At 41.7% G+C, this 19,947-nt stretch overlaps 1 protein-coding gene and 1 long non-coding RNA gene across 5 annotated transcripts in view; both read left to right on the top strand.

Annotated features, from left to right (window-relative positions):
- The first annotated feature begins 1,165 nt into the window (after window positions 1–1,165).
- Window positions 1,166–19,947, top strand: part of LOC134031994 (uncharacterized) — a 40,127-nt gene continuing 21,345 nt past the window's right edge. Inside the window, exon 1 of the long non-coding RNA XR_009931974.1 lies at window positions 1,166–1,240. This is a non-coding gene — a long non-coding RNA (uncharacterized LOC134031994). The remainder of the gene's footprint in view (window positions 1,241–19,947) is intronic.
- Window positions 3,868–19,947, top strand: part of LOC134031989 (SLAIN motif-containing protein-like) — a 37,425-nt gene continuing 21,345 nt past the window's right edge. For 3 of the 4 annotated variants that reach the window (XM_062475745.1, XM_062475744.1, XM_062475743.1), the window contains exons 1-2: window positions 3,869–4,131; window positions 4,644–5,318. In XM_062475745.1, the coding sequence (XP_062331729.1) occupies window positions 4,654–5,318 (665 nt within the window). In that variant the 5' untranslated portion in view covers window positions 3,869–4,131; window positions 4,644–4,653. Of the gene's footprint in view, window positions 4,132–4,643; window positions 5,319–19,947 lie in introns of all 4 variants that reach the window. The other variant, XM_062475746.1, reaches the window with a different exon arrangement.

Here is a 19,947-nt window from a genome sequence, read left to right as displayed (position 1 = left end):
TGAGCTTTCTGTGCCTGGCGAGAACAACGACGGAGCTAGGTGTTCATGTTAACAGTTTATTTAATCCGATACAATGCGTTGGAAATCATACTCAAATCACAAGAAAAAAAGCAACATATGTGATGAGTTCCATCTAGAATAGCACTATATTTAGCCCTATAGCCTATTTCTAACAACCAAGTGAAAGGAATACTATACAATGACAGCATACATTTACGTAAAGTTTGCATCATGTCTCTGATTCTTATCGGACTTGTATCCCATTCTGCCACTGCAATGCCTTAGCTCACACGCTCGCAACCATATAAATCTATGCTCGCCACTGGCTGTTGCAAAGTATGACGTGTACAGCTAGTTGCAAGCGTGCACGAGGTCTCGGGGCTAGGGAATAAAAGAGCCACTGTTTAAAGCTAGACCGGAAGAGTCGGAAGTGGAAAGATGGCGCGGTCCAGTTTCGCGCTCTCGCTTGCCTCACTGCGCCACTGAGCACTTTCATAGAAATGAATGGGGACGCCATCTTGGAAGACAAAAGTTGCTTCCTCTAGTTATATTAACTCTATGCTGCAAACAAACGGTGAACGGTGGAGCTGCGGCTTTTCTGGTTAAAAAGCAGTTTAGCGTTTACATTTCTCAACCGATTCCATTGAGTCATTTATATATTCAAGGGTTTATGATCTACGTGGATTATTGGATTATAGCTCGGTCAATACTAGTACCAGAGAATGTCTAATATAGAGAGAACTAGTGATGGGTCGTTCGCGAACGATCCGGCTCTAAGAGCCGGCTCTTGAAGGTGAACGTCGGGAGCTGGCTCGCCATGAGAGCCATGACAAATCAATGCATTTTTAAAGATTTGTGGTTACGGTCGAGTATGATTTCATTTCATAATTTAATTCAAATTGTTTTCACACCTATCATAATTCATAGTTAAAACATGTATTTTTTTAAGAGCCGTTCGGGATTCAAAAGAGCCGGCTCTTTTTAGTGAGCCATACGAAAAAGCTCACGAAAAAGAGCCGGAATGCCCATCACTAGAGAGAACTGGGGAGTCAGGTGGCAGAGCGGTTAGGGAAGCGGGCTTGTAATCAGAAGGTTGCCAGTTCGATTCCCGGCCGTGCCAGATGACGTTGTGTCCTTGGGCAAGGCACTTCACCCTACTTGCCTCGGGGGAATGTCCCTGTACTTACTGTAAGTCGCTCTGGATAAGAGCGTCTGCTAAATGACTAAATGTAATGTAAATGTAACTGCCACTCTCGGGAAACTTCCGGGTTCTGAACTGGTTGCAGTTCCACTCTAGTTCCATATGAGGGCGCTAATGGTCGAGTGCAGAATGAATGGAGGTCTATGGAGCTATAACCCCTCAAAATCCACTTTTCTCAGGATATAATTTTTTTTCTAGTAATTTGAATTTTGAATTCGAGAGGGGAGGCAACAAAAATACACACTGCTGAGTGTTAGATTTTTTTGAATTCGCCTTTCTGTTCTAAAAAGCCTTTTAAAATGTAATTGACGTCATACACATCGTACGACCAGAGATATTGTTTTACGGCAAGCTCTGGTCACTTCCTTTTTTCTCTCGAGCTATCGACAACACAGCTGACAGGTTAGGCTCTCCTTGTCAATACACATGCTAGAAAGAGTTTTGTGTTGCTAATGTTGTTGCTAATGTTGCTAATGCTCTGACATTCTGATTCTGCTCCGGATGCCATCAAGCGGGATCTCTGGTCGTAGTCAGTCCTTCACTAACCAATCAGCATTCATTAGCAGAATGCTAGCGTGTTATGGGCAACAACAACTCACCCTGTAAGCAATATAAAGGACATAAGTGCTTGTTCATTCAATTTTCGACCTATAGTCCATGTTGAACATATAAAGAAAAAAAAAATCTGAGATTTCTCAACGACAATCAGGTGAAAGAGACAAATTTAGCTCCATAGACTCCCATTCATTCTGCACTCGACCGCGATCACTCCCAGTGGAACTCTGGTGGAACTGCAACAAAATTCGGTACAATGGGGCTTAATAGGGAGTGGCCAGGCCCTCCTTAAAGATCCTGTAAAGTGGAATTAAAAACGAGTTTCAAGTTCACCACACCACAGAATAATGTGTTATTAACTACCCATCCAAATTCGAATGAAAAAAAACACAGACAAGTATGTTAAATTAGGCTTTGAAATCATAAGAAAATCAGCAGTCTTCTCTGTTTGAGACTGGGGGGGGCGTGTCACCTGAAGGAGCTGAAGCTCGGCCCCCTTGCTGGAAGGCGCCGCCTCTCTCAAGTAAGCTACCTACGACCCAGATAATGGACGCTACGTCAAGCCGAACAAAACAGTATAGAATTAGAATGTATTTGTTCAATGAGTGAAACATACAGATGCATATAAATGAAATATTCCCCTGAGCTGTAACACAGGAGTAAACATTTACAGCAGAGACAGCTCTCCAACTTCTACTTCTACTTCTAGCACATTAGCTACCATTTCACCAAAATACCATCATTCTACACCGAGTAGCCTAATATCAAGTTAGCGGTTTGCACTAATTATAGCAGAGATACCTCTGGAAAAGTTATCTAGTATAATTATAACAAGCACACAGAACTGAGTGATGAACTGGCGGTGGTGGATGGTCCAGGTGCGACCGGAGGATGAACGGCCGGGGGGGTGATGCTCGGTACGGCTCCGCGCTGCAAGAGAAGCCGTGTGTTGGTGAACCCCGTCTGTCTCTGGTCCATGTTAAAACTGTCCGCTATGAAATGGTCAGTGGCGCAGAGGCGGCTGTTTGAGTTTATCCAAAGCTTTCCATGAGCGTGGCTCTTCACAAAATCTATCCACCTATTGTTCCTTTCATTATCAACAGGAAACTTAAATGGCGTTGCAGCGCAGCTAGTTCTTGCTTTCAGGGAAGATGCAGTTGCGGGTGGTTGGAGACATCCTGAAGCTAGCTAGCTAGCTGATGTAAGCTACAATAACAGTACAGCAGGAGGAGCCATTCAGTGATCTGGCGTAGATGGGGCGAAATTACGTAGATAGGGCATTTTTTGGCTCCGCCCATTAAAACCTGATCTGAAAACGGAAGAGAAACTGTTCTTCGGTCTAACTCCACATTTCAGTGCGACAAAGTTTTTGCGCTTTGCACATGCTTTCAGGAACTCATTTCACACGTATATAATGCGCTGACTTCATGCAACGCCGCAGCCGGCTGCAGGCGGCTGCAGGTCACTGTGATGTAGCCATCAAAGTACCGTGAGATCGATTCGAGAACTGCCGGCTGTGTAGCCGAGCGCATTTTCTCAAGAGCAACTGCACGGGTTCTAATGACGACACAGCTATTTCATGATCGATCTCACGGTACTTTGATGGCTACATCACAGTGACCTAGCCTCGGCGCCGTCTCAAGTCGGACAAAAAGTCTAACCAGAATTCACTGTTTCAAGTCAGCCGCTTGCAGCCGGCTGCAGCGCTGCATGAAGTCAGTTCATGTCCAACGCACCTATTGCAACCAGTTCAGAAGCCGGAAGTTTCCCGAAAGTGGCAGTTCTCGCAATTCTCTGGTGCTAATTTACCCTTTCGGATTGGTTTCAAACTTAGCAAAAATCTGAAAAAATATATATATTAAAAAGCGAGTAGTATGAGCCATGTTCGAGAATCTAACAAACATTATTGGGGGACATAGTTTTAGATATGTTGACTGGAGTTAATAGAATAAAAACGACCGGAGGAGTCGGGTAGCAAATCGGAAATGCAATACCACGTACATCCACCGGGGCCGTTGCCTCCATAGACCAAGCCGAGGGGCGAGGGGTGGGGGTCTGGGACTGAAGCGTCAAAAACAAGGGGAGGAGGAACTGGTAATCCTGTGAATGTGATTGGGCTAACTACGGTCCATCATCCAGCTAGTTTTCTTGTAACTAGCTAGAGCTAGCTGGAAGCTACAATTTGGTAGTAGCTTTTCTTGGAAAAAATCTAGCAGATGGTGTAACTATAGACTTGCCCTAACACGTTGCTTTTTTGTTTGAATTACATTTCAGTATATGGTTGCACTTGATCTATGGACGTAGAATCTTGAGAGTTAGCAATTGAGCAATTACATTTACATCGCGACCAATATAAGACTACACCGGCTCTTCTGGTAGGTTTGTTTTGCTTAGCGTGTTGGCTAGCTTGGTTATCTAGAGATAATTTACAGTTTCATCATTTGAATAGCAGAGATACTATAATGTTAACTGGCGTGCACATCATGCAACATTGATTAATGTTTGTGGATCGACTGTTGCTTGCGATTTTTGACGAATACTGTAGGCTACTGTTGCTCGGACAGTTCTAATTGGTTTGAATGCAAAGTAACCAAACAATAGATAAACCCAGCTCGGGTACAGAATTTAATGAAAGCATGGAGCAATAATAGAAGCATGAAGCATGGTGGTGTTTTTGTCCGTGTGAGCTCCACAAAATAGCCTTCCTACTACCATTTCAGTGCAGTTTATTACCAAATATGTTTATATAACATTTAACAAGTGATGCCAATGCGCCGGGTACATGGTGGTGTTTTTGTTTCAACAATTATTGGTTATGTGCATTAGACTGGTGATCTTTAACTCCTGTAGGCATCTTTTCTCACTTTTCTTTATCTCTCTTATCTAGAGCGGGTATCATGGTGGTGCCGGATAGTGCAGGAGTACTCCAGCCGCAGGCCGACCATGGCAGCAGCACCAGCGGGCTGATTAACAACTCTGCGCCGGGACATGAAGAGGAGGAGCAGGAGCTTGCAGGGGTGGAGCTGGAGGAGGTACGCAAGTTGCAGGAGCTTGTACGAAGACTGGAGGTCCAAAACCAAAGTCTCCGCAACAGGGGTGGCAAAAACATCAACCATGGTGGAGCTACAAACAGCAACCACCCTGTAGGCAGCAACATCAACAAGCGTCTCTCCTGTGATGAGGTGACAAACTTACCCTTGAGTTTGGTGGACAGAGTTGAGGAACTGAGTAGCCGTGACTTTGAGCTCTCTCCCCCGCAAGACAGTAGCAGCAGCGAGGATATGTCTCCTCTACCTCAGACTAACAGGCTAGAGGAGGATGACGGCGAGGAGGATGGGAGTGCGTGCGAGGGCTTCCTAACCCTGCCCTGCTGTAATGGAGGTCTAGGACAGGGACAGATTCTGGAACAGGGATGCCTAACCCCAGACAGCCCTTCTCTGGATAGCTATGAGTCAGAGACCATGGCGGAGAGTGACTCAGGAGTGGACCAGTCTGCTCTGGATGAAGTGGATGTTCTGGACCTAGAAGAGGAAGGGGTGGAGGTTGAGGATGAAGACAGCTGGTAAGTGTCACTAAGTGTCTGTGGTTTTCACAGGGGGCATTCTACTTCCATTTTCTTTTAAGATACAGATGTGAGGTATCCCTTACTACGTAGTGTAATGGGAATTAGGTTGCGAGTTGTGTAAATAGTTGGTAGGTAGCACAACCGACACTATTCTATAGTGTTCTTTTTTTATGTCTTTTAATATGTAGATGGGAGGAAATGCTTACTATGATATTGGAATAAGGACAGCTAAATAGCAGACATGGAAAACAGAAGAGTGCCTTCTTTTGTATGCTAAACGTTAGCCAGTTTCTTCAAAAACCACTCCACGTTAAACCCGTAGTTACTTTTACCAGCAGTTTGAGTGATGACAATCGCTTTACTTCAAGTATTTCCTCCAAATTAAGGTTTTCAAACTTTATTCATTTTCTCAAGTTATCTGTCGTTTGTGAAGCTAACAAGCTAGCTAAGACAATCTACCCTCCTCGCTCTTCTTGCCGACTAATGTTGGTGCCAGACAGACAGACAATCAGGTCTGAAATACGAAATGACGCTGTAGTGGGACTACCGGCTGTCAGCCCCACTTGGCATCAAATTTGTGTGATCTACATTGATCACACTAACATTCTGAGTAGGGCTGAACGATTTTGGAAAATAAGCTAATTGCGATTAATTTGACTAATATTGCAATTGTGATTTAATATGTGATTATTATGATTTATTATATATACATATAGATATACAGTGCCCTCCACAAGTATTGGAACAGTGAGGCCAATTTCTTTATTTTTGCTGTAGACTGAAAACATTTGGGCATGACATCAAATGATGAATGTGAAACCAGAGATCAACATTTCATCTTTTATTTCCAGGTATTTACATCTGGATCTGATGCACAACTTAGAAAATAGCACCTTTTGTTCGAACCCACCCATTTGTCATGTGAGCAAGTATTGGAACAGATAGACTTAAAATATATTTAAGTGAATAAGACTTAATATTTAGTTGAAAATCCTTTGCTTTCAATAACTGCAGCAAGTCTGTGACCCATTGACATCACCAAACTTTTGCATCTTCTTTTGTGATACTTTCACCGCAGCCTCTTTCAGTTGTTGTTTGTTTTGTGGGGTTCTTCCCTTCAGTCTCCTCTTAACCCTCGTGCTGCCTTCGGGTCACATGACCCAAAGGTTCATAACGAACCATCGTTGTGTTTACCCAATTTTACCCAATACAAAAACAAATTAAAATAATTTTCTTTTAACCTTTGCAATGTGGGGGGTCTGAGACAGCCTAGCTGTTAAAAGAAAATGCTTCACTTTGTCTTTGTATGCGGTAAATCTGTCGCAATACGACGGTGGGTCACAATGACTGATGGGTCAGAATGACCCGAAGATAACACAAGGGTTAAGCAGGTTAAATTGCATGCTCTATAGTGTTTAAGTCTGGAGATTGACTTGGTCAGTCTAATACCTTCCATTTCTTGTCCCTGATGAACTCCTTTGATGTTTTGGCAGTGTGTTTTGGGTTGTTATTTTGCTGCATGATGAAGGCTCTGCCAATCAGTTTGGTTGCATCTTTCCTTAAATTTCCAGACAAAATGTTTCTGTAGACTTCTGAGTTCATTTTGCGGCTGCCATCATGTGTTACATCTTCAATGAAGATTAATGAGCCCGTCCCAGAAGAAGCCATGCAAGCCCAAGCCATGACATTACCTCCACCGTGTTTCACAGAAAAACTTGTATGTTTGGGATCATGAGAAGATCCTTTCTTTCTCCAAACTTTAGCCTTTCCATCACTTTGGTAAAAGGTAATCATTGTCTCATAGTCCATAAAACTTTGTCCCAGAATCTTTGAGGTTCAGCTCTATACTTTTTGGCAAATTCCAGCCTGGCCTTCCTATTCTTCTTGCTAATGAGTGGTTTGCATCTTCTGGTGTAGCCATTGTACTTTTGTTCATGATGTCTTCTGCGAACAGTAGATAGTGATACTTTCACTCCTGCCCTCTGAAGGTTGTTGCTGATGTCACTAACAGTTGTTTTAGGGTCTTTCTTTACAGCTCTCACAATGTTTCTGTCATCAACTGCTGATGTTTTCCTTGGTCTACCTGTTTGACGTCTGTTACTTGGTACACCAGTAGTTTCTTTCTTCTTCAGGACATTCCAAATGGTTGTACTGGCTATGGCCAATGTTTGTGCAATGGTTCTGATTGATTTTCCATCTTCTCTCAGATTCACAATTGCTTGTTTTTCACCCATAGAAAGCTCTCTGCTTTTCATGTTGTTTTCACCTCTGAATACAGTCTGCATAGGCAAAACCTATCCTACCCAATCTGAACCTGAGCGTAGACATTCAGTGCTATTTATTGATTGAATAATGTATGTAAAGGACACACCTGGGCAACAAAACATACCTGTCAGTAGGGCTGTCAACGAATATTCTATATTCGAATATATATTCGAATAGTGGTTAACAACAGAAATTCGAATGTGAAAATTAATATTCGAATGTTTTAAAAAAACACCGCGCCTCAGCGTCACTGCTGACAGTTGACTTGCGTGGAAGATGGCAGAAAGTGCAGAACCCAGCTTGACCGCAGCAGAGAAAGTGATTGTAACCCCAAAAAATCTAAAGAGTGATGTCTGGAAATATTTCGGATTTTGGTCAGTTGAACTTGTTGAGCCTACAGCTAAAGTAGTGTGTAAGCTATGTAAGCTAGAGTTAGCTTACCATTCAACAACTAGCAACTTGAGGCTACATCTCCATGTTTACCACAGCACAGCTTGCTCGGAGCGTTCAATGTCGGTTCTATACTGTAAAACTTCAATTAATGTTAATAATATTTGTTTCAATCACTGAATGAAGCCTGGCATATTTGGGACAAGAATCGCAACCTTAAATTGCTTGCACAAAACTCTTGATCAGAACTCAGCATTTGTTTATTGTTGTCGTTCATTTTACACCGCTATGCGCAGAGAGCGCAATGGTGCGGGAGAGAGAGAGAAAGAAAGAGTGCGTGTGTGTGAGCGAGAGGCCAAGGTTTGCGGTCTTGACCATTAGTTAATTTACTTCTTTTTGTGTAGGTAATATGTTGTTAAATATGTTTAACAACATATTACAACCAGAAATTCGAATGTGTTTTTTTAAAGGGAATATTCGAACGTCATTTTTGAGCAATTTTGACAGCCCTACCTGTCAGTCACATGTTCCAATACTTTTGCTCACATGACAAATGGGTGGATTTGAACAAAAGGTGCTATTTTCTAAGTTGTGCATCAGATCCAGATGTAAATACCTGGAAATAAAAGCTGAAATGTTGATCTCTGGTCTGGGGCCCGTTCTCCGTACGTCGCTTATTACATCCAAGATCAAATGACACATCCAAGGTGACATCATCTTGCTATTCATGATCTGGCTAATTCGTTTTTACGAACACCCATGATGTTTATGATTAGTATAGCTGGATTGAGTTATCGATAGTAAAAACCTTGATCAGCAACGCTGCCATTGGCAGCTCACATAAGTCTATGGCTGCTCACCATGGCCAAAAAGAGCGCCCCGTTTTTTCCGCAACAGAGCCAACAGAGCAACAGCTTGCTCGAAGGTTACTCCGAATTTGAAGATTTAATCAGAATGCCAGGGAACACCTCAAAGTCTGCAAAATCCAAGAAAGAGGGTGGCAAAAAGTAGCAGACCAAATTAAATGTAAAGTAGTGACCACGTTGGATGTTTTATCGCTTATTACAGTAGGCCAGGCCTATGTTTTCATACTTTGTTTATAATCTTTAATGTCATATAATGTGGTTTCAACAAATTTATGATGTAATTGTGTAAGGCTGGGTGTCAAACCTGCCCCCACCTCTCATATGCTAAAGTCTGGACTTTCTGGACGGTCTCAACTTGATGGCCCTCACACCCCATTCAAGATTTGGTCTGATTGGTTGGTCTTGTGTATAAAGGGAATTGTAATGCATTGTTCTGGGGATTCTTCATCTCCTGAGACCTTCTCCTCAGTTCTGGCTTGTCTTACTCCTTGCTCACCTCTTTCTCGCTCTCTGATTTACAATGATCATGGTAGAGTAGCTTTGGTGACCCCGACGTGATATGTTTCGAGCAATTCAGTTACAGTTTGGTATACCGGCATCTCAAACCATGGTGCGGTGAGTAAGCATTTACAAATGTAGCCTACATTAATTGTGTTCCGCCTGGTTCTGTTGGTAGAAGCCTATTACTAGTTTCTGATATTAGCTCCTGCATAAATCGAACAAAAATGGAATGGGAAACTGAAGTTAACAAATTACTTAACCTATGGGAAAAAGTTAGTGTCAACCGAACGTTATTTGAATTGAGCAAGAAAGACAAGAACTGTGTTAATGGTCGTCTGATGATTATGATGAATGATTTTACGCTAGCTGAAATAATTGAACATTGGCGAACAGTAGTCCATAAAAAGAAAGCAGGAAGGAAACTAATTTTGAAGATTACTGCAAATTTTATTGGCAAATGTCTTCTCAACTCTGTCCTCAAAGCAGCGACACCTTTTTGTGCCACAAGGCAATACACCGCTAACAAAGGCAGTGAAGAGACCAGCCATGCTGGCTCACATTCTACTGAGTGTTCAGTCACAGACAGTGGAATTGGTGCGCAAATCACCAAACCGCATTCTACAAAGAACCGTCGTGCTCCTGATCCGCCACGCATTGCTGCCATGAAGTTGGCGACAGAGGTAAAACCCAAGCCCCAGCAGCCCACTACTAAAGAGTGTAACTTCTGTAAAAGACAAGGACATACCGAAATGCGATGTTGGGATCTTGGCAAAAATATGCCTATTCCACCCACATGCTTGTTTTATTCTAACAACAAACTTAGATTTTGTCGTGCTTGTCTATGAAGTGGTCACACTGAGTCAAACTGTTGGGATCTGGGAAGGGGTAGGCCTCCTCTATTTTACATGCAGCAAACGCTGGGGATACATCGGGCAAAAATACCTTTGACTTAAGACATGCAATTCTAACTATCTCTTACATTTACTTAATTCAGGGCCAAATTGTGATATTGCTACATTCCTACTGTATTACCCGTGTTTAGTCTTTGTTGTAGTTCAAAGATTCGTTGTGGACAGTTTATTTGTTGCTGCTCCAGTTCCTGTAGCATATGCAGTGCATATGGTTTGTTCATCCATGGGTTCCTATGTTGGTTGGTGTGGATGAGTATGTACCTTTTGTGTGTTTTGGAGTTGGTGGTAAATGTTCTGGGCTTTAGCTAAACTCACAATGGTTCTGTAAATGTAGATTGGTAGAACTTGTATTTTATTTTTAATTTATGTTTTGTTTATTTTGGACCCAAGAACACTGTTTTGCTTTAATTGCCATTTTCATCTATGCTAGATGATATGTTTGTGTACCTCTCATCTATCAAAAGGGAGGACTGTTCACCTATTTTTTCGATTTGAGTTTTAGGACACTGTCTCACTAATTTCCATTTGTATCCAATCCGACTCTCTGACCCCAGACCACTCCAAACGTTACTCCAAACTTTACCATTTTCATTGTTAACCAAGTGCTATGCTCCAATTGTGTTCTGCTGTAACAGGACAATAACTTAAGTAGCAGGAATATGCTAACCAAGGGCACATCTGCATGCAAATACAAAGGTTCTTCCAAGTGATCCTCTGAGCAATAGCCATGATCCAAAAGTGATCCTCTGAGCAAACAGCCATGACCATTAGAATCTCAATGCTGACCTGTCTGCAATCAAGTTCCTTTTTCCTATGGGTGCAGTTTATCACACGATGAACAATGCAGCTTTTGCCTGTGCTTTTGTGTCCAAGAGGGAGGATTGTAAGGCTGGGTGTCAAACCTGCCCCCACCTCTCATGCTAAAGTCTGGAGTTTCTGGACGGTCTCAACTTGATGGCCCTCACACCCCATTCAAGATTTGGTCTGATTGGTTGGTCTTGTGTATAAAGGGAATTGTAATTATAATTGTTCTGTGGATTCTTCATCTCCTGAGACCTTCTCCTCAGTTCTGGCTTGTCCTACTGTCCTACTCCTTGCTCACCTCTTTCTCTCTGATTTACAATGATCATGGTAGAGTAGGTAGGATTTAAAGGGGCGATTGATTGCAAAACCGATTTTACCTTGTCATAGTTGAAAAATGACAGTTTGGTGTGTAAAATAGACATACAGTGAATCTCAAAGTCCATTGAAACCTCTTTCCTATCAAAATTTTACTTTTTGAAACTGCAACTTGCAAACGCTAGCTTTTGAAACAGTGCAAGTTGTGACGTCACAACTTGCAGCATCAACTATGTCACGCCCCAAAATTAACATTTACCCGCCCTCTGGTTTTCTGGTCCAGGAACATAAACGGAGGTCGTGCAGATCTCCGACACTTTTTTAGCTAACTGCGTGCTGCTCGGTACTTCCACAGGAATTACAAATAAGAAAGTTCATAAGTTTTCAAGATATTGAAAATGGGGCACCGTAAATGCAGTGTTCCAGGCTGTACAGGGAATCCTGACCCTTTTCACTATCTTCCCAAAGAACAAGACACTAAACAGGCATGGCTGATGTTTATCGATGGGAATATCCCTATTTAGTACGACACTAAAGTATTAAAGATCCTGTAAAGTAAATTCCATGTTTTGCTTCTAAGTACATTATATACGTGTGAAATGAGTTCCTGAAAGCATGTGCAAAGCGCTAAAACTTTTTCACACTGAAATGTGGAGTTAAACCGAAGAACAGTTTCTTTTCCGTTTTCAGATCAGGTTTTAATGGGCGGAGCCCAAAAATGCCCTAACTACGTCATTTCGCCCTATCTACGTCAGATCACTGAATGGCTCCTCCTGCTGTACTGTTATTGTAGCCTACATCAGCTAGCTAGCTAGCTTCAGGATGTCTCCCACCACCCGCAACTGTATCTTCCCTGGATGCAAGAACTCCAGCTGCGCTGCAACGCCATTTAAGTTCCCTATTGATAATGAAAGGAAAAATAGGTGGATAGATTTTGTGAAGAGCCACGCTCATGGAAAGCTTCGGATAAACTCCAACAGCCGCCTCTGCACTGACCATTTCACGGCGGAGAGTTTTAACATGGACCAGAGACAGACGGGGTTCACCAACGCGGAGCCGTACCGAGCATCGCCCCTCCGGCCGTTCATTCTCCGGTCGCACCTGGACCATCCACCACCGCCAGCAGTTCATCACTCAGTTCTGTGTGCTTGTTATAATTATACTACATAACTTTTCCAGAGGTATCTCTGCTATGAGTTAGTGCAAACCGCTAAATTGATATTAGGCTACTCGGTGTAGAATGATGGTATTTCGGTGAAATAGCTAATGTGTTAGAAGTAGCCTAGTTGGAGAGCTCACTGTCTGCTGTCTCTGGTGTCCATTTTTACTGTTACAGCTCAGGGGAACATTTCATTTATATGCATCTGTATGTTTCACTCATTGAACAAATACATTCTAATTCTATACGGTTCTGTCGGCTTGACATAGCGTCCATTATCTGGGTCGGAGGTAGGCACTAGGCAGCGAGGGGCGGAGCTTCAGGTCCTTCAGGCGACACGCCCCCCCCAGTCTCAAGCAGAGAAGACTGCTGATTTTTTTCACGATTTCAAAGTCTAATTTAACATACTTGTCGGTGTTATTTTTTCATTCGAATTTGGATGGGTAGTTAATAACACATTATTCTGTGGTGTGGCGAACGTAAAACTCGTTTCCAGGTCCACTTTACAGGATCTTTAATTTGCTTGGACCATGTCACCGAGGACACTTTTAAAAACCTGGGACAATGTAAAGCAGGATTTGCTATGAAGCTGTTGCTGAAAAGAGGTGCTGTTCCGACCTTAGGTTGATCACAACTGCAAGCTGTATGATGTTGTCGCTAACAGTTACTAGCAATGCTAACGTATCCTGCCTGCATCTAGCATCGGTAGAATGTGTGATGATTTAGTTTATTGGCAATGGGGCTAACGTTATTTCTTGTTCCTGACTGTGTTTCATTCAAATAAATAACCTGTGTTGTCATGTAAATCTACAATTCAAGATGCATGTTTGTCCAGATCTATTTTTCAGCAAGATAGCTAGAGCTAACTGAAACTGAGTTGTTTGGTAAGCTGTAGCTAGTGCTAACGTTACCCATCTAAGTCGATCCTGTTTGCTTGCACAGGGATCTTCTACGCTAGAGCTACGTTATAGACAAACATCTACCATGCCCGTCGAGTCAATGTTAGCTAGACTCAAGCTCATCTGCTTTTTATTAATGCTGATTTGCAAGGAATGCAAGAACAGCTAGATAGTGAAAACGCCTAGAGTAGGGATATAAACTAGTTTACCAATGCTCTTGCGTTAGCAAGCTAATGTGTGATGTTTTAGTTTGTTTCATTTGAATAATAACCCGTACATGTGAATCTACAATTCACAATGCATGTTTGTCCAGATCTTTGGCAGGTTATTTTTTATCTAGCTAATTGAAGCTGAGTTGAATCACGATATAGTTTGGTTGCTAAGCTGTAATGTTATACCCACCTAAGTCGATCCAGTTTGCTTCGACAACAGAAGTGGAAACAACTAACGTAATCATTTCAAATGATATCTAGTCAATCTGTTAAACGGTGTTGTGTAGACACAATAGATTTATTTGTAAGTTTTTATTTCAAGTCTCCACCTTTGTTGTTTCAGTGAGTGTTGGCCGTGTTGCGTCTTTGCTCCACAGCTTCACTCGTTGTAAACTAGTGATGTGTCGTTCGTGAACGATTCGTTCATTTTGAACGAATCCTTACAAGGACTCGGGAGTAACGAGTCCTCTCAAAGAGTGATTTGTTCATTTTCTCGTGGCCGTGCATCGGGACTGTTGCATAGGCTCGTCCAAGTAAACAGCAATGATTCGTTCATTTCCCGACTCGGTCTTCGGGTACGAGTATTTGGATAATTTTTCACGTGACCTGCATAGGCTCTGTAGTGGTAGCTAGAGGAAACGATTCGTTCATTTCCCGACTCGGTCTTTCTACGAGTCTTTGGATCATTTTTCACGTGACCTGCATAGGCTCTGTACTGGAGGAAACGAACGATTCGTTCATTTCCCGACTCGGTCTTTCTACGAGTCTTTGGATCATTTTTCACGTGACCTGCATAGGCTCTGTACTGGAGGAAACAAACGATTCGTTCATTTCCCGACTCGGTCTTTCTACGAGTCTTTGGATCATTTTTCACGTGACCTGCATAGGCTCTGTACTGGAGGAAACAAACGATTCGTTCATTTCCCGACTCGGTCTTTCTACGAGTCTTTGGATCATTTTTCACGTGACCTGCATAGGCTCTGTAGTGGTAGCTAGAGGAAACAAACGATTTGTTCATTTCCCGACTCGGTCTTTCTACGAGTCTTTGGATCCTTTTTTCACGTGACCCGCATTGTATTTTTTAGTAGAGGAAACAGTTTCCTCATTCCCTTTCGCGTGGCCGCTGTTTTAGTAAGACGTGAATGATATTCGCTCAAGTCATCATACTGACTGGTTTTGTTTTCACTTTACATTTACACTTACAGTTTAGTGCAGTGTAATTGTTTGCCGTGATAATTAAATGCTAGTGTGATAATAAATGACCAAATCATACAAACTGTCATGATACATTATTTAATGCAGGAATTTCTTTTAAAATAGTATCTGCTGGTGCACATGTCATGCACTAACCTACATGAGAATATGATACGTGTTTGCAGTGGACGGATAGCCCCCCCCCCGTTGAAATGAACGAATGACTCGAAAAAAGATTCGTTTATTTTACTGAACGAGATTCAAAGAACCGAATCAGTAAAATGATCCGAACTTCCCATCACTACTGTCGAGTGTTATTTGGCTTATTTGACACACTGGTGTTCAGCATTTTAGCTATGCATCGTACATGGTGTTTTTTTAGGGCCGAATTAGGTTGGTCGTGTTGCCCTGTGAGGTAACAACGTTAGCCAGGCAGGTTTTGCACAATACTTGACACTGCACAGCATCTTTTTTAAAGGCAAAATTGGCAAAGTGTCTGTAGTGTCGAGCCTGAGGCCATCAAGGTCAAGGTAAAGTGTAACGTGCAAAGTTGATCCTTCGTCTGCAAACTGTGTTACTCTTGCGTGTCACGTCACCAAAGTAAAATCGTAGCCTTTGCAATTACAAAATCTTGTTTTGTCACATCGCGTTATTATCGCAAATGCAATTAATCGTTCAGCCCTAATTCTGAGCATGCATATTAATATTTTCACACGTACATTGCATTGTGAGAGAGGGGCTAGCCCCACATTCACGCTTAGCCTATGGCTTACTACTGCGAACTCAAATCGGCAGAACGAAGTCTGAAGCAGCAAAGCAGGGACCAATGAACATGAAATAAAATCCTAACACCAATGATATTCAATTTAAGAAGATGCTATATTCATGGATAATAAATTATAGGAAGTAATCTTCGAGAAATAAAATGAACATAATTTTGTTGCAGTTCTTTCTGTTGGGGCTGTGCCCAACCTGCCCCTAATGACCAGTTGTCACTGCTTGAGGATAAAGCAAAAATAAATACCACAAACTGCAGTTACATAAGATAACACCTAATTATTTGTTTACTTTTCAAAGTGATTTTCTTACCCTGTTCATTGTTGAGAAATCATGTGCACAGTTTACACTGGAAACATTAGGGTTAGCTGTTTTGCTAGCTAATACCTCTGGTCTAGACTGTCTTTCTGCCTCCTCAGACTGAGGTTGTTGAAACTACTTTTCAATACTCATCTAGATTGAGGGAGCAAAAATTCACAAAGGAATTAAAGACAAAAAGGTTTTTCACTTGCACGAGCAGTCGATATTGACTACTGTAGCAGTTATGTACAACCTTCACTAGGACTGTCACGATAACTACTTTTTCTTGTGCGATATATTGCACCAAAATGAATTGCGATAAACGATATTATTGCACACATCAATTGTAATTTTCAGTCCGTTTTATGCCACTGATTACATAATGACCCCCCCCCAGGCGAGTTTTCACGGCTGTTCGGGCGTCAATAACAATAAGGGGGATGATGTCGCTTCACTCCATCATCCCTTATTGTTTACAACGTTAACAGGGCTACTTGGTTGGCGTTGCCTTTTCAGCTTGAGATATACAAGGTGTGGTGTGGGAGCGTGTGAAATGGTTGAAATGCATGTGTCTCACGGCCAATGCGTTAGAGTTGGCAGCCCTGTGTTTGTCACAGGGTGTCTACAGGTATAAACAAGTTAAACTTAAGACTTTTTAAGACTTTTTACACTTATAAATTAAATTTAAGACCAAACTTACGATGGAAATACAAATCAAAAGTGGAAATATACAGTAATCTTTCCAAGTAAACACACTGATGTTGAAGTGATGTTTACCATACTGTTCAAACTGAACAGTATGGTAAAATGACAATAATCGGTTGAGTTTAAGAACATTGACTAAATGTGTGTAATGCGAAAGGATAACACAAATGTCATTGCTGTCCTAAATTATATTTATTATTACAATATTTTCAGAACATTTGTCCCATAAACAAATGCTTATAAAATCAAGTAATTTTTTTTTAAATACTGTTCCCTTTGAAAAAAATAATAAATAAATAACATTAAAAAATGACAATTCCAGCTGCTTTTAAAATGCAAATACATTTACATAATAGAATGTATGTATGTGTGACAGAGAGAGAAACCTAGATGGATGGGTTGCAGTTTGTGGAGGACACATCATGGACATAAAGTAGACAGCCGAGTGTTTAAGAGTGTTTTGTGGAGGTGTGTGGGAATAAGTGTGTGTGTGTGTGTGTGTTATCATGTCTCTGACAGATTTTTGTGCACAAGTTCATGTCTACTCCTGAGCTTTTGTAAATATTAGGAAAACAATACTTTTCATACTGCATGGATCCATTTTTTTCCTCAACATCCTTTGAATCATCAACTGAAATAAAAGATAAAATAATAATAATAAACACTGACTTGGCACTTATAACAATGTGCATACATGCACACATGTTCATACATGCACACATGCACATATGAACACTTGAAACAGAGAGGCAGGAAGGTAAGGAATAGGGAGAAAATGCCTGATGAGCCTTAAGGCATATGCCTAAGTTCTGCTGATTTATCTTCCAGCTCTTTCTCAACCTCTTTGAGTTCTGTGACTTTTTCTTTGTATCTTTTTCTGAGTATGTTTGACTTGGTGATTAGCTGGGCCATGAGTGTGCCTGATTTACCCTCAGCTTGCTCTGCCAGTTTGTCTGCATCTTTTTCCAGGCTGTTTGCTACCTCAATCAGTATTGTCTTCTTCTTTTTGAGCTGCTCAAGGTGGTCTTCTGCAGCTTTTCTCTTTGTGCAGTGCTCGCATGCTTTCTCTTTTCCTGGTCCAGGTGTAGCCGATACTGAGACCTCGCTGAAGCTGCAGCTGCAGCTGCCATAAGATCCTTTGTCAGAGGTACTTTGAGAACCCCCCCACAGACAGAGACGTAGTCACATATCATCCTCTGAGCAACCACTGTGTCTTCCTTCATGTTATCAGCCTCTATCTCCTTATTGACAGAAAAGCCCCTCTCAACCGTTGCTTGGCCATGGGAGAGTAGCAGAAGTTTCCTGGAAAAATTCCAGAGTTCAGGGTAGGATTGATGGAGGAATCCATGCAAGAAAACATCCAGTCTTGTACGCATGGGTTGGAAAGCGGAGAATGATTCATCTTTTGCCTCCAAAGACAAGAAATTTCCAAATTGCTGGACAATCACATCACTTGTCGCAAAACAGATTAACACAAAAATCATTTAAAAATCAATACATGTAAATGAAAAAGACAGACAAACCACACAAAAATCACATTAAGTAAGTGTGAAAATGTCCATTCTGCTAGACTTCTAAATCTTAAGTACCGGCAGAGACGCCTCCTGACAGCTGGTGATCATGCAGAAACCTCTGAACCACTCCTTTCATTCTTTTACAGCACAAGTCGGGATCTGAGAACATGTTTGTTGGGTCCAAACATGCCATCTGCCTCACAATGGTGTACTTCAGTGGGCTCTCTTGTCTTGCATTTTCTTGACAATGTTAGTCAAACAGTCCATGCAGTCCTTTCTAAATGCCAACACACTGAGCTCGCCTACACTGCTGTTGGGGCTACTCTGGCATTCCTAACAGGAAGAGGGGAGGAGGGCCTGTGAGATTGACTAAAAGTTTTATGTAAAAATAAAGTTTTGATTTCCTGTACCTTAACCATTGTTTGACAGTTAACACCTGTTCCTTTACCTTTAGGACTGCTTCTGCTCCTAATCCAATGTCCACATGCTTTAGGTGAACCCTTGCTTCCTTGGCAGTTGTGTCCAGTTTGACCATTTGCAGTGCTGTGATGTCATTAAGGATTTCTGCCTTGATGAACCTCTTCAGCAGGCTCTGAGAACATGTACAGTACAACATATATAAATAACAATACAAATGTAAGTGTTGGAGAGGAGTTGTTGAATTCAAATTGAAATGTCATACACTATCCATCCATGGCATGTTATACATTACCTTCATGAGAACAGACAGATCTTTACTGATGAATGGCATCACAGGCTCATCTGTCTGATATTTAGTCAAAAAGATGGTGAAGGTCCTAGAGACAGCCATGAATAACTGCATCTTGGCCATTATGAGAGGGTCATTCCGTGCCTCTGCAAGAGTGTCATAGGATGATGTTCTAGGGTTTGGAAGCTTTTTCTGTGTCACTGCATCCACATACATCACGATCATTAGCCATAATGTAATAGCCCTGTCGACGACGGGTAGGTTTTCTATCCAGCGATGCCCACAGAACGATAGGGGAAACACAGATGTCTTGGTCAAAGTGCAGAAATCTTCTCTTCTAGCCGGTGTATTATGAAAGAGTGAATGCAATGCCCTGAGCACTTTCTCCAGCTGCCAGACACTGAAGCCACTTTTGAAGGCATTGTGAAGTGTGTGAAGCCCACAGCTCCCCACCACAATCAGCTGGGCACTTCCAAATGCCTCTGCATGTTCCTGTTGGAGCGTTGTAAAAAAACTTCCAGTTGACATTTGGTCCATCCATTGAGATATAAATCATATTTCTTAGGTCAAGCTGCTGCACACACTCCTGGAAAAAAAACATTAACCATACAACAGTCAACACATTTATTTTCTGACACCACCACTTCAGATTAATGTCAGACTGGATAGGATAAAAATTAGGCTCCCTCAATCTAGATGAGTATTGAAAAGTAGTTTCAACAACCTCAGTCTGAGGAGGCAGAAAGACAGTCTAGACCAGAGGTATTAGCTAGCAAAACAGCTAACCCTAATGTTTCCAGTGTAAACTGTGCACATGATTTCTCAACAATGAACAGGGTAAGAAAATCACTTTGAAAAGTAAACAAATAATTAGGTGTTATCTTATGTAACTGCAGTTTGTGGTATTTATTTTTGCTTTATCCTCAAGCAGTGACAACTGGTCATTAGGGGCAGGTTGGGCACAGCCCCAACAGAAAGAACTGCAACAAAATTATGTTCATTTTATTTCTCGAAGATTACTTCCTATAATTTATTATCCATGAATATAGCATCTTCTTAAATTGAATATCATTGGTGTTAGGATTTTATTTCATGTTCATTGGTC

Source organism: Osmerus eperlanus, chromosome 13 (assembly GCF_963692335.1).
Source record: "Osmerus eperlanus chromosome 13, fOsmEpe2.1, whole genome shotgun sequence".
Classification (NCBI taxonomy): domain Eukaryota; kingdom Metazoa; phylum Chordata; class Actinopteri; order Osmeriformes; family Osmeridae; genus Osmerus; species Osmerus eperlanus.
This window is presented reverse-complemented; position numbering and strand designations above follow the sequence as displayed.